A 13,823-nucleotide genomic window follows, 5' to 3' on the forward strand; every position below is an offset into this window, starting at 1 on the left:
ACGTTCACTAAGATATATGTCAGATATTGAGGCTATGATCGTGTCATTAGTAATATAGAAATCAGATGTTGCACCCCAGGCCTGGAAACCCTTAAGATCACGGCACCACGCGAGTTCAGCTTATTCAAGTTATTCAGTTTATTGAAGAATATATCAAAAGTATTAGAAGAACGCAGGAAATAGAGACAGAAAGGTATATCCAAAAAGGTTTAGCAATCAGCAATAATCCAATAGGAATACCAGTGTCTCAAACAGATTTAGAGGTAACACAGTCCAGGAATAGCCAAAAATCACAAGAACAGCTAAAGTCTACAAGCAAAAGGTATCCTTAGTAAAACTGGAACAAAGAAACTTACAAGATACAATGTTCCCTCACTTATCGCGGGGGGGTTACGTTCCAGGACCACCCGCAAGAAGTGAAAACCTGTGAAGTAGGGACACTATATTTATTTTAATATTTATACATTATTGTAGTAGTTATACACTATTTTAAGTCTTTATCAACCAATCATGTGTTGATATATCACCTTCTCCTGTTGCTGCTTGGGCTCCTTTTCTCTTCCTTTGGCTTCTCCTTCCTCCCTTCCTTAGGCTGTAAATTGTAATTTTTTATTATTTATAATAGTCTTTTAGAGTTTATTGAAAAACAGCGAATCTGCGAAATGCGAACTGCGAAGTAGTGAGGAAACACTGTACTTGAATCCCAATACCAAAGGGCTTGACTTGAAACATGAACCGGGAACTCAGGCCTAGCTTCTCACTCCATACACTACATTGCCTGAACTAACTTGAAAGTAAACACCTTGCCAATTAAAAGCTGGCCATGAAAGCATTTCTTCTCTTTCCCCAACTTTCCCACGCAACTGCTCTGCCTTGCGATGCCTATTGTCTGCTTTGATCTTTAAACGGAGGTCTATGTTGATTTCTGTATCTCCAGGTGCTTTTTCCTGGGAGCCTTCTGTATCACTTAATTCCCCACTCGCCTCCTCCTTACCTAATGCCTCTGGCTGTTCTGCCTGACCTTGGAGGCATGTACTTTCACTTTCCCAGTCAACTTTCTCACTGACAGAAGCATCATTCCCTTGACTGAAAACTTCATCATTTCGTGCCGCAGGCGATCCCCCAATCCTCTCTAAAACATCAGTGAACCCATCAGTCTCAGGCTGATCTACAACATCAGGCTCATTCTCTCAGTGAGCATGCTTAGGATAACACTACATGCTGTTTTTGTCTCTTTTCACTGTAGCATTGAATATGCACAATCTCACGGGATTATAGTAAACAAACTGGAAACTTAGCCAAATTGTTGATTTCATTTGAAGTGTTGTTCAAATAGAATTGGGGTTCTAGCTTGAGAGATGTTTTCAATAGACTGAAGACCATTCAGGGTCAGGTGTTTTTGGTTGTTCTTTTTTCACTTTATACTTGAACCTTTAAAGGAGACGTTGATCATAAAAAATTATCAGAACATAAAAATATCATTTATTAAAAAAACCAAATAAGGCAGTGTTAGAACAAAAAATGTAAACGCTTCAGCTATTATTGCTTTAAAAATACAAAGCACAAACTAGCTAATAAATTGTTACCAATTGTAAACTGAAAGGAAGTTACAATTATCACAGTGAATTATTTATCTCTTGCAGGGCAACTGGGAAAAACGAATTCTGAAGAGCCTAAATAGTATGTGCACTGAACTCGGCATTCCTTTAGCACAGAAGGTATTCACATTTTCTTCTGTGACTGTAATGTTTAAGCAAACCCTCATTTGGTGTTTGTGGTAATCTACTACCGTGTTTCCCCGAAAATAAGACAGTGTCTTATATTAATTTTTGCTCCCAAAGATGCTCTAGGTCTTATTTTCAGGGGATGTCTTATATTTCTATGAAGAAGAATTCACATTTATTATTGAACAAAAAATGAACATTTATTCTATACTGTACAGTAGTTGTCATCACAAACCAACATAACCAGACAAACTGTGAATCCTATCAAGAATTTCTTGTTACTACCATTATTTCCATGTACAACTAGTATGTATATTTACCAATCCTGCATGCTCTGGTGTTCTGTTTGGCAGGCGCTGGGCATGCTTCGAAACAAAAACTTTGCTAGGTCTTACTTTTGGGGGAGGTCTTATATTTAGCAATTCAGCAAAATTTCTACTAGGTGTTATTTTTCGGGGATGTCTTATTTTCGGGGAAACAGGGTATATCTTTTTAAATGTTGAGAGATATAGATTTGTATGTTGTTCTTTAGCTGGTTTTATCACAAAAAGGGCACTGCTTTTTATGATTTACAGAGATCAATAAATGAACAAAAAGAACTTCTCAGTAAATGGAATGAAATGGGAACAGATGAACCAGGTATGATAGTCTTGCATTATGCCATTCAAACTTCAGACTTTTGTAAGAATTCTGTGGGTTTTTTTGTTACCCTTTCCCGTTTTGGGGCTTAAGTGACATGAGTGCATTAAGTGACATGGGGCATTAAGTGACATATAAATGGTCTTGGAATATGCATGTGACCTATATATCTCACAGGTTCTACCTATGCTATGTGTAAGGAAAATTACTGTTTTCTATTAAAACTAAAATAGGAATATTAGATTAGTAACTATTTAATCAAACAGCAAACAGAGTTAGTGTTAGATATTTCTAGATAGGTTTTCTAGAACCGTGCTTCTTAAACTATGGGTCCCAACCCATTGTATTTTATTGTATGTTTACAATATTTATGTGTTTTAATTATTCTGTAACCCTTCTTGAGCCACGAGGAAAGGTGGGTAAGAAATAAAATAATAATAATAATAATTTATCATAATCCTCAGATGTGGTATACTACCTCAGAATGTACTTCACATGTATGTTCCAGACAGATTTCATTGCAAACATAATGCTTTCTAATTATTATTACTAATGAATATCTAGATGAAAGAACTACAAATCTATTTAAACTTGGAATCAACTTTTAATTAAATAAATAACTCCATATGCCTTGTTAATTTCAGATCTCAGTCTTTTTCGGCCTGTCTATGCACCTAAAGATTTTCTTGAGGTAATTATTATTATTTTAAAAAAAGACTAAGTCCAGCCTTTAGTCATGTATTTATAGATTATAATACAGTAAAATGTTAGTATAGTTAACACAGATGGGTCTTTCAACTTACTGAATTCATGAACTGGATGTAACATCATCTGCAGTATAAACTTACCATTTTAATGATAGCACATGAGTTTGGGACAGTGCTGGTTCAGAAAGTAAAGTATATTAAATAAAGTACTACACAACATTCTGCCTAAAAACTGAAAAGGTTTATGTATCTGAAATGCCAAGAAGCACAATAAAGCATTGTATATCAAGAATGTAAATTTTATTAGACAGTGTACATGGTTGCCTTGTATGCTTGCTCTCACTTGCATTACTTTATAATTTCCCATACCAGTAGTTTGGAACCCTTTTTGATAAGGAGGCACTGTTGGATATCCTGAGACATGTTCTTAAATAGTATTTGATTTATGCAGACAATTGGCAATACCTTTTGTATGTCATCCCTCTGAGAGTGTTAAGTGTGAGATCTGGAATTTGTTGTGAGTAGAAACTACAGAGAAAGATCAGTCATGGAAGAAAGTTGCTTTGAGGGAAAGTTTTAATGTTATTCGTAATCTCTTGACAGTCCTTTATTGTTTGAAAATCCTTTATTGTTTGAAAATCAACTTTTTTGATTCAGTTATCACTGTTGGAGCATTTCCTTTATGGGTTTTTTGTCTTTACATATTTCTGCATAGGGAGATGCAAAATTGTTTGAATTGGCATAATAGTGTTTGTAGTCTTTGTTTTGATTCAAATTTGCTACAGTTCATCTGTGGGCAGTTAACAGATTTCTCAGGATAGCTTGGACAATAAGAAATTGGTTTATTATACAAAAGAATATAGCAAATAACTGTGAAACTCCCAAATGAAAATCGCTAGCTGAAGAGACCTAGACCTAGTGTTTGTGAAATCTGTAGAGAGCCGTTGAATATCAAAATGGAATTATATTTGTTTTCCAAGAAGCATTTGTATATTACAATATGAATCTTCATTACCTTGCCTAATAGAAAAAGAGGACAAAAATACAGCATTTGGATTACCTTTTACAGTGGTAAATCAAAGATATCATATTTTTTAAAAATGTTCCTGTACTAGGCATGTGTGATGGATTTAAAATGTTTCAAAAGTCATTACAAAATTAGGGGGTGCTGGTATTTCATTTCCAAAGTATTGTTGTAAAATTTTTGTTACTATAACAAGAGTAACGAAATGTCATTACTTTTTTATAATAACTGCTCAAGTGGGGAAACTTCATGGGAACCTTTCTCCCCCATTTTTACAGCTATTGGGGTGAAACTTGCTATGGTAGAACAGATTTACCGCTGTTGTCCCATCAAGTTTCCGAATGTTTCACTTGGGCCCCTTCCACACAGCTGAATAAAATCCCATGTTTTCTGCTTTGAACTGGAATACATGGCAGTGTGGACTCAGATAACCCAGTTCAAAGAGGATATTGTGGGATTTTCTGCCTTGATATACTGGGTTATATAGCTGTGTGGAAGGACCCTTATCCACAGATTTTTGGGGAATTTTTAAAGTTTTTATAAACAACTTTAAAAAAACTACAAGAGCAATTTCCTTGAATTTTCAACACAATGACACAAGATAATAGGGAATCATTCCTCCCCAACTTTTAGAAATATTCATGCATTTACTGATTTTAGGGATTAAAAATGTTTTGACAAAAAAAAATATTTTAAAGCCACAACAGCTACCTCATTGAATGGCTCTCATATTAAGTAATAGAACTTCCATTCAGGGATTTCTTTCCAGCCCAGCACAGAGATTTACTTACTAGAAGTATCCTCCTCTTTGCAGATTCAGCAATTTATTGGAACTGTGGCTGGCTGATGCTATAGAGTGAAAATAGCTCTCCCCTATTCTGATTGGGGCTTTCTGATTATGAGCAAAATTCTGAGAAATGAAGTTTAGGGCAGGGCCTTTTGAATTCTCTGACATAGGGCACCTCACCTTCTCAAACTACATCTCCCACAATTCTGTGCTTTCACAGTCTCTTTCCTAGTGAACTCTGCTTTCTCCCTGCTGCTTTCCTCTCCTAATAGCAAGAGGCCATTATTTTAAAGAGGAAAGACAGCCTTTTAGGCTTTGCTTTGCTTCCTTGTGTTGAAAATGAAGCTGACTTTTGGAGGCTTCTGAGATTTACAAAATACAAATCAAAAGTATTGGGTAAGATTTGATTTTTTAGTTTTTGGCGTGGGCTATGCCCACGAGTTGGATATTTCATCATAAGTAACAAATTTGATACGGTTTACGACAACTAATGAAAAATTGCACACCTCTACTTTATACATAGGAATTTTATTTAGGTTTAGAACAGCAAATACCAAGAGTAGGGTTGGCATTGTCATGCCTTAATCTGCATATATAAATGGAAATTGTGTTGCACTCATGCAAATGTTGGTAGACGGTTTCCCCTTTGAGAACTAACTCTTGACCTTTAAGTGTTCTTGTGTTTATTAATTTTTCTGATGACTTGAATTATAATGCAACTGTAATGTTTATTTATAATCAAGACTAATTCTATCTACCCCAATTTAACCTTATAAACGCAGTTTGCATAAGTAAACAGTCTTTTCTTATATCTCTGGTGTCTTCTATTATTACTTTCCTGGCCCTTCTTCTCAGTCTTTGGAATTTAACAATTTCATACTTGGTCCGCTTCTACACACTTCAATAAGCCTATTTAAACTCAAAGGATTTGTTACTCTATATTCTGACTTGTTTGATATGACTAAAGAAAACTTAAGTTTAAAAAAATAGACTGTAGACTCTTCCTGGCACGGTAACCTTGTTCTTGCAGGAGTTATACTCCAGAGATCACATGAACATTATGGTTTCTCAACATCATTGAATTCTAGTAAAGTGATTGACAATTAGGATAAATGAACCATAACAGTTGAACCCTGGACACTGTGTAGCACTAGGGAATACATGCTCCTGAAGGGTCTTTTTACACCCCAGGAATTTTATATTTCGGAATGAACTAAATGCAGTATATACAGTATTTTCAAAGGAAGAAGAAAGAATTTGAATTGTCTTTATCAGATGCTCAGATCTTACTAATATAGAATTTGAAATTTTGGATCAGAGCACAATCCATCTAATCCAGTAGTTCCCAACCTTCTTTTGACCTGGAACTACTTGACCAGGGACCAATCTCCAACATTAGTACCAAAAGGATTACAAATCAGTTTTTGGTCGACTTTAGATTTGGTTTGGTTATTTGGGGTGCTGACTCAGAAAGTTGCATCGGATAGACCACATCAGCTCTAGTTTCTGATACAGAACATATGCCATCCAATAGTCGCCATCTGCTTGTCCACAGAAAACCATATTTAATCATCTAGAGCTGATGCAATTTTCTGAATCAGCACCCCAATTAACTCCAGGAACAGGTCGAAAAACGAAGACCTCAAGGTGCCCCCGCTTCCAGGTGCCACATGGAATGGCTCCACTCAGGGGGAGGAAGCAGGAGGAGAAGCAACAGTCAGAAGGCTTGTTGATGCACCTATCATGAGTAGTCAGCCTCTCTCTTCCCGACATCCCTGTTGCCTCGTCACTATAAGGGGGTTTTGCGAGACCAATCAATCTCATTGCAACGGTGTAGTAACAGTTATAGCGTGGACCATATTTTAGTTCTTGGGGACCACATGTTGGGAATCACTGGTCTAATCTAACATGATAGCTCAGGACAATTATACACTAGGAAAACATGAAGTCAGGAGTCATTGTTTTACCTATTCTCAGTGGCCCATTCTTTCTGAACACAGGTTTTATTTAGCTGTCATTGGTAATAATCATTCATGGGAGTTGGGACAAGTTTTTGATCCATAGCTATGCTGACTGGGAGATTCTGACAGCTATAGTCCAAAATATCTGTGTTGTGCTCTGCCACTGATGTGTCTAATCCGAGCTTTCCAAACATTTCATGTTGGTGACACACATTTTAGAAATGCATCATTTTGCAACACAGTGATTCAGTTTTATTAGCAAACCAGAGGCTAAACCAACCCCTTATGAGAGATATGGACACATTCATAAATTGTAATAACAAAATATTTGAGGACTCAATATATCAATATGAAAACTTTTCATTTATATATTGTTAAGATATGTGATTTGTAAGATAATAACATTCACTTCCAAGATTTCTGCCATTTATGAGAAATAAAATGTAAATATGTGCAAGAATTTTAAAAATGTATAACAGTAATAAAACAATTATGTACCAATTTAATGAGATATACGAGGTTGATGGGATGAACACAGCTTTTAATTATTTGGTGGAATATTATATAAAGAAACTTGCATTTCCAGCATTTTTAAGCTTCCATGTTTCAGTGGTATTGCTTACACAGCCCCAAAAATATGTTTTTTTCTTGGCCTTTTAGACCTGTTCCTGGGGTTATTTGAGATGATTCAGAAAATTGTGTTGGTTAGACCGCATCATCTCTAGTTTCTTAGATATTTATCAAAATTATTTGATCTGAGTCCCTTTTGGGAAGGGTGGGATATAAACATGGCAAATAAATAAATAAATAAATAAAATTAGTCAATATAGGAATCTGTACATAGTAGAGGAAGCGTGAAGAAGAAGAGAACATATAAATCCGCTTTTTTAAAATCACAATTTTATGTTAAATAGTTTAAATATATCTTGTTTGTTGTTGTTAAGGTAGGTATTTTCTGAATTCTATATTGCCTTGTAAGTGTCCAGTACAAACATATAAAATATGTATTGATAGTATTTATCTTAAAGGTATTGATGAACCTTCGGAATCCAAATTATGAAAGCAGTGAGCAACCCAGTTTTAGAAACCATTTGGGTTTAATCCAGGTTCCATTGAAAGTGAAGGATATTCCTGAACTAGTAAGTATTCATTATATTGAAAGTATTTTTTTAAAGTTAAAAATTAAGTAAATAAACTGAGTAACTCAAAGGTATAGAAACAGTCGTCTTTAGCATGTACCGTATTGTGTTTGAGAATGATCAATCCTAAGCTATTCTGATACAAATTTTTTTAAAAGCTACCTCAAAAGACTATTCTTTAGATTTCCAATTGGGACCTTCTTCAACATGAACATGTGGAGAGGAGGTAACAGATAATAGACATTTAAAGAAATTTCTTCAGTTAATAAAATATTTGCATATTCATATGTTCTTTTTCCTGAAGAAAGAATATTTTGGTGAGCTGGACCTGAGCACAGGTCAGATGGATATTGATGATTCTGCAAATGTGCCCCCAGGTAAGTGCAATTGTTTAATGCATTGTAATAAAGATTTTTCTTTTTTTATAGTGTAAAACTTTATATTGCTGTATCTTATCGTTGCCAGTACCTTTTTGTTTGCAATATAAGAGAAAAAATTCTTACAAATCCAGTAATTGTGAAGTTTACCATTTTTAACTATATTCTGCCCCCAGCCTGTGTTTGTCTGTTTGTTTTGGTTGAAAAGGCCTCAGAAACTAGTGACCAAACAAGAAGTAAGAAACTTGTTGTAGGTCTGGTGGCATACTTTCACATAAGGGTTAAGTTAAATATTTGTGTATTGATCTGAAATCGTTTGAAGTTTCATAGTTTTTATATTGTTTTACTTATTGTTTTAGAACTTTTTGAAAATGAACATTTACGTCTTGGTCAAAAAGGTAAGTTCTGAATAAGGACTGTAACAAACTGGGGTTAACTGTAATGTGTGTATATGCCTTCAAGTCACTTATCCACTCATGAAGACCCCATTAATTTCAGAGGCCTTTCTTAGGCAAGGAATACTCAGAGGTGCTTTCACCATTTCCTTCCTCTGTAATATAGCCTACAAGATCTGGCATACCACTGTAATGCCCTAGGATGCAAATGTGCTCAGAATTAAATATTTTCCATCTAAACACTAGAAAATGCATGGATGAATCCAAGTAAAATACAATACAGAGTATATTTGCTAATTCTGCTGAATTCCAATGTCCCCCTTTTCAAATAATGCATTATTTCTCCTGTTGAAAAAAAATCAGTCAAGTAAAAGAAATATTTCTTTTGTTAAATCAAATTGAATTCAAATGAAACAGGTTTTTTATGTTTCAGGACACTTAGGGAACAACTTATTTAATTCTCTGTCAATAAGGACAATTTGTATTGTCTGACACTAGTGACTTGTGTCTACCTCTTTTAAGGAATCTGTGCGTACTTTCCAGTAGAGTTTTTTCCCCAGTACGTTGTGTTGCCATTCCTCTGTCCTGTTCCTACCTTTTGCCGCAACACCTTGGTTGCCAATGCAATATATAATTCATGAAAATCAACAAATGTTAAGCTGTCATAACTTTCAGCATTGTTTTCACAAAATAAATACTTTCTTTTCCAAAATTAGATTTACTAATCTTGGTTTTCATATGTACAGAAGGGTATTTCATTTTGTGTGTTCTGTTGTTTCTTACATTCTGCCAGAATAGCCTTTCCCCCCACTGGATCATGAAAGTATCTTCTGGTTCTGGAAGAATGAATCTTAACTATTTGGGGAATTTATTAGTGGACTTACATTCTTTCACTTTCTGCTTGATTGACACCTGGTAGATGAAAGACATTTGATTTTAAATTAAATGTGCCTTAAATGGCAAGTACTGTAGCTAAGAAGTTATTGTATTTTTGTGATGTTGTGTTGTGTTGTATTGCATTTTCTTCATAAAGCAAACTGATATGCATTTGCAAATAGTACTATTGCAAACACCATCCTTATATTGAGCAAGAATTCTTTTGGTTTTCCTGTAATGTGGAGAAAATGGTATACAATGTGATGACACTATGTTGTAATGTCATCACATTTTACATTAAAAGCTGTTATTGCATGTTATAGAGAAATAGGAGAATATGACATCTTTTGGTTTGTCTGAAAACACATCACAAAATGCCATGTCATCAATGAAAACTGGGTTTACCTTTGGAAGTTGCAAGATGCCCATAATAATCTGTATCTATTTAGTCAACTGCATCAGACAGTGACTAGGCTATCTGGAAGTCAGTGAGTTTGGTAATAGCATTTGAGATTTGTAACAAACTATTTTTGACTTATTTTTATTTTAAAAAATTAAAATACTACTTATACCCAATAATAATAATAACAATAATAATAATAATAAACATAGATACTTGAATAAAACTAACAAAATAGTACTGAAACAATCCTCCAAACTTTCCTCCCTATAATTTTACCCCTATCCTTGTATCCTCTCCCCTTAAAAATGTAATCTATTTTAAAATACATAAAAATTAAAAACACAATTGACCAACCCCCTCAATCCAAGGCATCTATCAAAATATTATAATATATCTCTATTCTACCTAATGCATAAATGTCTACTAAACAGAGAAAAATCTGTTTAAGATTATCCATTAGTAATATTAGTACAAACGGTGTGAACATTTTGACTAAAATTCAGTTTTTATAATTTCATATTTTATTTTCATCTCAGTTTCCCTCTCTGTTTTCCTTTTAATCTAGATTGGTTTTACTGTGTTTTTAATGGTATCTTATTGCACTTTCCTTCATTCTCAATATTCTTAATTTACCAAACTAGCCCCTACATAAGAAAAAAAAGTCTTTATTTTAATTCTTTCAGAGTTCTCAGCTTGTTTATCCCAATCCATTCTCAGTGGGGTTTTTTTGTACAGTGGGACATCCTTCAAATAGGAAATTTTTCTATTTGAACTTGAAATATTTCTCTCCTCAAAATAGGCTCTCGTACAGTTCACATAGACTTTGCTTGTCTGTTTTAATACAACTTAAAGGTGTAAACGACTTTTTTTCTGTAGTTCTGTGTGAATTTTGTTTTACCTCTGTCTGAAGATGTGTTTCTACTTCCCTGCTCCCGATACATTTGTGTACACTGTTTATGGGAATCTGCTTTTTTAAACTTCTATTTCATTTGCCTCTGCTTTTGTTGTCTTTATTACTGTTGTTATTGTCTTTTCTTCCTTTTAAGCTGATGATTCTTAATTAGTCTGTTGTACTATGTCTTTTCTTCTTTCTCTTTCTTTCTCTTTTTGTTGTAATTTGTTTTGTGACTGTTAAGATTTGTTTGGATATTATTACATCTTTAAAGTCCTGCTTGATTCTGATTTCCGTTTGAGAACAATCTTACTTAAATTCCAATAACATTTTTGGAATCTGAAGTTGTAACATCTTTCAGTGTTCTTCATATGCAAAGGTAACAGAGCACTGGAAGGGGTTAATTGCAATCCTACTATCCACCAAGAGAAAACATAAATTACTTAATGTTCATATTGAACAGAAGATATTTCATGATTCCAATCAGACTTTAAACTAGGCATCTGTTATTTTTGAGCTAAGTAACTTGTACATAATTGAATAGTTTTAAAATTCATATCAGTTGCTTAAACAGAGAATGCCAAGTATTAATTTGCCTTACTGTCCCAGTCGATTATTGCTTAATTGTTTGTATTCCTAGGGCCTAGACTGTAATCTAACAAGTAGAAAAACATTAAAACATTAATGATAGATTTTCTAACATCATTATCCCTATGTAATGCCTCAGGTCGCTTTATTTTTAACAGCCTTTTATTTTATGGATAACATTTCAGTTTTACATTCATGCTTCATATGTTAGGAAGTGTAAAAAAGCAGGGTAAAATAGAATTGACACATATCTTCACGTCAGTTATCTCCCAGACAAGAAAGCAACAAAGTTATAGAAGGATAGATGCAAGGACTAGGGAATTGTCCTTAACTGGGATGGAAGCATTTCATATTACCATGTAAAACATCTTTTCCTTGAATCTCTCTTACAGATACTGCCATGTACTGGATCACTATTGTCTATAGTAAATGGCAGCGCTCCACATTTACAGACTGGATAGTTATTTCCGTTAAGCTCCCTCATAAAAATCTTTAAAACATTCTGTGTGTCCAATGCTCTTCAGTCTTTAAATGCTTGTCATGTCCTTCTGTGGGCTTTTCTAAATTCAGCCTTATTCCCAGTTAGCTGATTTTGAATATATACACCATTATCCTATAAAGATGATGAATGAATCATTTCAAACTGGATGCTCTCCAGCTCCCACAACAACTCAAGCTAAGTGCTTCTTTGCATTTGATCCTAACTGGCAGCAGTCTACTCTGCATGAATAGTCGCACTCTGCCTGCGTATAAATGGTTTCCATTAAATTGGTTGCTATCTTTCACAGTATTTTCACACATTCAGTACACATATTTGGTATCTGGCTTAACATCATTCACTAACATTAAATTGTAGATTCTTTGTTTCAATAAAGCAAATTATCCCCATTTCTCTTTGGGGGATAATTCTTAATTTTATTCAGACAAAGATCATAAAAGCTCTCGACAGTTATTTGTCTCTTTCAGCGCTATTAATTGTATATGAATAACACTCTAAAATATTCTCTTTTCTTCAAGATGAGGCATCTAACTCCATTAGATTCTAAGGAGCTTCATTAAAGAGAAGGTTCTTGATTCTATGGCTGTTTTCTATTTAGAAGTATGAAAGAGAGTGCTTAATTAATATAAGGCCACCACTGTGACTTGTACTCATGATACATACATCTTCTATATATACAATCCTGTTCTGAGATGGGATTTATTTTTCCTATGAGAAGCTATAAGGCTAAAGAAGAATCCTATTCCTGAAGTAAAATATTACTTGCCGGATTTCTTTACTGACCCTAAAAGAATACACTGACCTGGATAGAGGGCATTAGGAGGCAGCTATTAAGGCAACTATCATTGTGAATCTACCAAAATAATGCTGCCAAACTAGAGCAGCATCTGGCTTTTCTCTGTTTTGGCTGGTAGGGCATTTCATTTTACACTTCACTTTATTATAATCACAGACCATTAAAACAACATTTAAATAAATATTTTAAAAGCACCTTGAGGCATACAGATCAACACTATACACACAGATCAATAGATTAAAATATAATGTTAAATTCATTAAAATTACAAAGAAAGAGGATCTCGTTATAACAGCAAGATTTGCTGTGCCAGACTCCAGGAATAAAATAACCACAAGATACTTGGAGAAGCATCCAGGCATATGTTGCATGATAGGATATAACAGATATCCCCTGTTCCCCTAGTAAAAACTGCAGTGAAAAAGAGTGTGCAACAACTTCAGAGGCTATGCTCAGTTCTGGTTCTTGGATGTAAGGGAGTTAGAGACAATCATAAGGCAGTAGCAGAACTAAAATGAATAGAATAAGTCAATGACAGACATTTTAAGGACTTTGAGACAGACTCCAAACAAAGAGCAGATGCAATGATACACCTGAGAACACCAAATATTAAAAAAGAAATACATAAGAAAGATAGATTGAATTCTTTCAGATGACCTCTTAAATAGAGGAAACCAAACTGGGGCCTCCAAAGGTATCTAAGCGATCATTTTTGTTTTGAAAACCTGGATAACTACTTGAAGAAATTTACTGCCTAGAAGAAAAAAAAAACCAACAGGTTAATGCTCCCATTTTGGGTGCATATACCCAGTTATTTATATGAGTCGACCTGTTCAGTTCTGTTACTCTATATAGACTATGAGAACCTGGTCTTTCACTTGCAAAAAACCCAGAATCTTTGTTTTTAGATAGTTAATGGTTTGGAGATTATTGAGGCAATACTCACTGAAAGACCTCAACAAGTCTGGGAAATCAGTACTGCACCATCAGCATAGAGAAGAATGAAAACTTTCATT

General features: G+C 34.4%; 1 protein-coding gene across 3 annotated transcripts in view; it reads left to right on the top strand.

Annotated features, from left to right (window-relative positions):
- Window positions 1–13,823, top strand: part of tbc1d19 (TBC1 domain family member 19) — a 104,318-nt gene that overhangs the window by 47,950 nt on the left and 42,545 nt on the right. For all 3 annotated transcript variants that reach the window (XM_062982193.1, XM_008118828.3, XM_062982194.1), the window contains 6 exons: window positions 1,644–1,718; window positions 2,300–2,363; window positions 3,008–3,054; window positions 7,871–7,981; window positions 8,286–8,358; window positions 8,718–8,756. In XM_062982193.1, coding sequence (XP_062838263.1) covers window positions 1,644–1,718; window positions 2,300–2,363; window positions 3,008–3,054; window positions 7,871–7,981; window positions 8,286–8,358; window positions 8,718–8,756 — 409 coding nt within the window. The remainder of the gene's footprint in view (window positions 1–1,643; window positions 1,719–2,299; window positions 2,364–3,007; window positions 3,055–7,870; window positions 7,982–8,285; window positions 8,359–8,717; window positions 8,757–13,823) is intronic.

Source organism: Anolis carolinensis, chromosome 5, assembly GCF_035594765.1.
Source record: "Anolis carolinensis isolate JA03-04 chromosome 5, rAnoCar3.1.pri, whole genome shotgun sequence".
Lineage (NCBI taxonomy): Eukaryota > Metazoa > Chordata > Lepidosauria > Squamata > Dactyloidae > Anolis > Anolis carolinensis.